At 54.9% G+C, this 3,480-nt stretch overlaps 1 protein-coding gene across 1 annotated transcript; it reads left to right on the top strand.

Annotated features, from left to right (window-relative positions):
• Window positions 1-816: 816 nt before the first annotated feature.
• On the top strand, window positions 817-1,416 carry J4E90_000721 (uncharacterized protein; the record flags this gene model as incomplete). Its single annotated transcript, XM_051430316.1, has 1 exon — window positions 817-1,416. The coding sequence occupies one exon, from the start codon at window positions 817-819 to the stop codon at window positions 1,414-1,416; it is 600 nt and encodes a 199-aa protein (XP_051295803.1).
• Between the last annotated feature and the right edge of the window lie 2,064 nt (window positions 1,417-3,480).

Here is a 3,480-nt window from a genome sequence, read left to right as displayed (position 1 = left end):
GGCGTTGCTAGGCTTGGGCACACCTGGTCAATCCTCTGCACGCTAGAAGCTGGAACCCTCGACCCCTGCCGCCTCCGCTGCCCAGCAGAGTGGTCCGTTGTGTTAAATACTATGGCGTCTCCCTAGCAGTCCACGTCGTCGTACCATTCCAAGGTTTACTCAGAAACACCAGCTGCCAGCTACCAGCTAGATCAGCCTGACCTGATCACCACCCTGCCGCAGCTGTCCTGACTCATCGCCCGGCTGCCTTGCTCGTCCGTCCCCTCGCTGCAGTAAGCAACCTTACCAAGCCGCCGGCACCGACCCCATCGTCATTCCACCAAGTTCCGGCCTGGGCTGAGTCTACATAACACCGTTGCTTTTCGCCGCACCTGTCGTCCCCCATCGCGCTTGCCCGCTCTAAACTCCGCCGCACTTGTCGTTCCCCGCCCGCCATTCCCTAAACAAGTAGGTAAGGGGTGATCGACCACGCGCGTCCCAATCAGCCATCAAACCTTGGCGCACGGCATCCTACACTGTCAATCTCCACTCCACGGCCCTCCTGCCCTTATAATCGGACCCGCCGCTTTTCTGGACATCACCGCAGACTCCATCTACGCCAGCACTCTACCACTACCGCTTCACTACCACCTATTCACTAGTGGCCACTAGCGTCTACCCCAGATTGCCACCCGTTTTGACCTCGTGACTGCATCCCGCCCGTCACCTCCAAGACCGACACCACGTCTCCCACCACGACGTCGCCATCACCCGCAACGTTTCCCGGAACCACACCCCGAAAACGAATCTACCTCGACATCACTTGAAAACACCACAATGTGCGTCGCCGAACTCTGTGTCACGGTCCTCCCGTGCCAGCACCGCTGGTACCACCTGGTTCGCCCATGCAGCCCCTCCAGCAACCTCTCCACATGCGGCAAGAAGTTGGGAATCTCCGGCTGGGAAGTCAAGTGCGACCACTGCCCCTACTGCCACGGCCACGTCTCCGAGTTTGAGTACAAGCTCATCGGCGACGGTCCAGCACCACCTGTCGGATCCCTCTCAGGCCTCGCACGCGCACACTCGACGTCTCTGAACGCAGCACGCCGGGACATCCGCCTCGACAACATCACCCGAACCGACAGTGCGACCAGCGTAGGCAGCAAGAGCAGCTTGGTCACAGCTGCCTCTGAGAAGAACCGCGCAATGAACTCCCGACTCGACGCCTACTTCTTCCCCTCGGCTGATCAGCCCTACCCCGCTGTACGAGAAGACGACGCCGAGAGCAGCAGCGCGACCAGCCCAAGCGACACATCAAGCAACGACCGCGCAAGCATGCGACACTCGTCCATCTCCATGTCGGCTGAGCCCTACAAAGCCAACATGCTTTCGCGTGTCCGGCAGCGCACCAAGCGCATCTCCACCATCTTCAGATGAACGGACCGTCGATATTGCGCTTTCCTTAGCCACGTCAGTACCTATACAACCCACCTCAGCTCTTGGTAGTCCGCATCGCGTCCGAGTCTAGGCTGTGGCTGAAGTGAGGAGTCGCTTCCCCATTGATCCACTTAGCCACGTTTTCCTCGGCCCGAACGGCAATCACATGCCGTGATCATGCACTCCGCGGACCGTGCAGGCCATCAGCCACACTTGTCTGGTCTCTTGAGCCGAACCTCCCAGCTCCTCACGACGACTGCCGAAACTCCACTCTTCACTTCATGTATCTGTTTTCTTCAACCTCGCCTAGCGCGTTTTGGCCTGTTTCTCTCATCTCTCTCTTACTTCGGATACCCACTCTGCTCTTGCATTCTGCGCACGCGAACGTGCCCCGGCGACGGGTACTCTTGCGCACTCATTTCGGCCGCGGCGTTCTCACGTAAAAACGACAGGGAGTACTTCAGGCGAACACGAAGAGGGCAAGGGCAACCTGCGTTTGCTTCCATTTTGGTTTGGAATTACCAGGGTTGTTTGGCGTTGGGCAGCAAAACGTTTGTGCGTCATAAGCGGCAGGCGCTTCGTCGCTTTCTTTCTCGCTTGCTGTTGCTATGACTTACGAATGACTCAAGAGTGTTCTAGAAGCTAGTTTGTTACAGAATTCACATTTGTTTGCAAACAATTACGTGCATCGCGCATTTACCCATCTCTCGAGTGTTGCAAGTGTTCCAAGCACCCTTACTCACGGATGTTACCAGATTGCCTGCCACACCCATGCATGGTTACGAATCTGTGCCACACCTGCGTGCCACACTTCCGCTCCCATGCAGGTGCTTCGCAAAGCAATCTAGACCTTGCGCTCTGGCACGTACAGACGCGTCACCGCTGCTTGGAGCTACGCGATATCGATACCCACCAGCGCATGCAGGCATGTACACTAAGTGCACCATGACACCCTTTCCACCCCGCCAAGCCATGCAGGCATATACTATTACACCGTATATTCCGCTCTGTCCGCCAAGCTAACCATATTCTCCCCACCAAGATGGAGAAAAAGCGAGCTTTTCGTTGTCGTGGCCAAAATTTCAGTTGCCCGTCGGTGAAGGATCCCTTTCTCGCCGAATGTCGTGTCCAAGCTCTAGTGACAAGTGCATGGACAATGTCACAAAGTTTGTTGCTTGCTCGAAATCTGGTTTGCGCCATGAGTAACGTCTGCAGATCGTCAGCTGCCGGAGAAGTCCATGAACTCTAGAGTGTGAAAGGGAAATAAACCTGCCCCAAGAGGAACAAGCACACCAAGCCTGAGATCAGCGTGCTTGATCTTCTCGTGCTGCAGGGCATCGATGGTTTGCGTGATAAATATCATCATCGCGCTTTGAAGATCTAAGTTTGTACCTTACTTCACAGACCAAGTCACATGTCCCTTCCTGAGGGGTTGCGACTCGACATTGTGGTACACTTGCGATCCTATGACTACAATTCTGATTAAGGACTATAGTGAGCGGAGAGTAACAGGCGTGGAGATCAATAGAGCCACAACGACAAAGCCAAAGAAATGTCGCATCACACCTGATCAATTTCGACAGCTTCGCCTCACGCGCAAGAAGAGATAGCAGGACATATATTCGACGCACGACACGCAGGGACGACGTGCACAGCCTCTACGCCAACGTCACACATTGACAAGCCTTCAATATCACCACATAAGCTTCGCACCAGTGTCGCGAAACAAGCAATTTGGCAGATCAAGCAATTGAAGCCCAGAGATCAACCTGCCAGCTGGAAGGTTCCATCACTGCACATCACTCTCGCCGAGTGAGGGGTTCGCATCAAGGGATTTTGTTGGTTGGGTTCTGATCGGCAGAGAAATAAAGTTCGGCATCGACGGGGGCGACGATCATGACGCTCGGTGCAACGCAAAAGCATAGTAAACCAAAGACAGCGGTTTTAATGTGCGACCGGCAAGATGATGGCTAGTGTACGATGTTACTGTAGCCGCTCTGGGTAGGCAGGCTTTGTGGTAGCAACGGGTCATTGTATGCGCTTTTTAGTTTACATAAAGACTAC

Source organism: Alternaria incomplexa, assembly GCF_024043165.1.
Source record: "Alternaria incomplexa strain BMP 0042 chromosome Unknown scaffold_1, whole genome shotgun sequence".
Taxonomy (NCBI): domain Eukaryota; kingdom Fungi; phylum Ascomycota; class Dothideomycetes; order Pleosporales; family Pleosporaceae; genus Alternaria; species Alternaria incomplexa.
The sequence above is the reverse complement of the archived record's forward strand: the minus strand, read 5'-3'. Positions and strand labels throughout refer to the sequence as shown.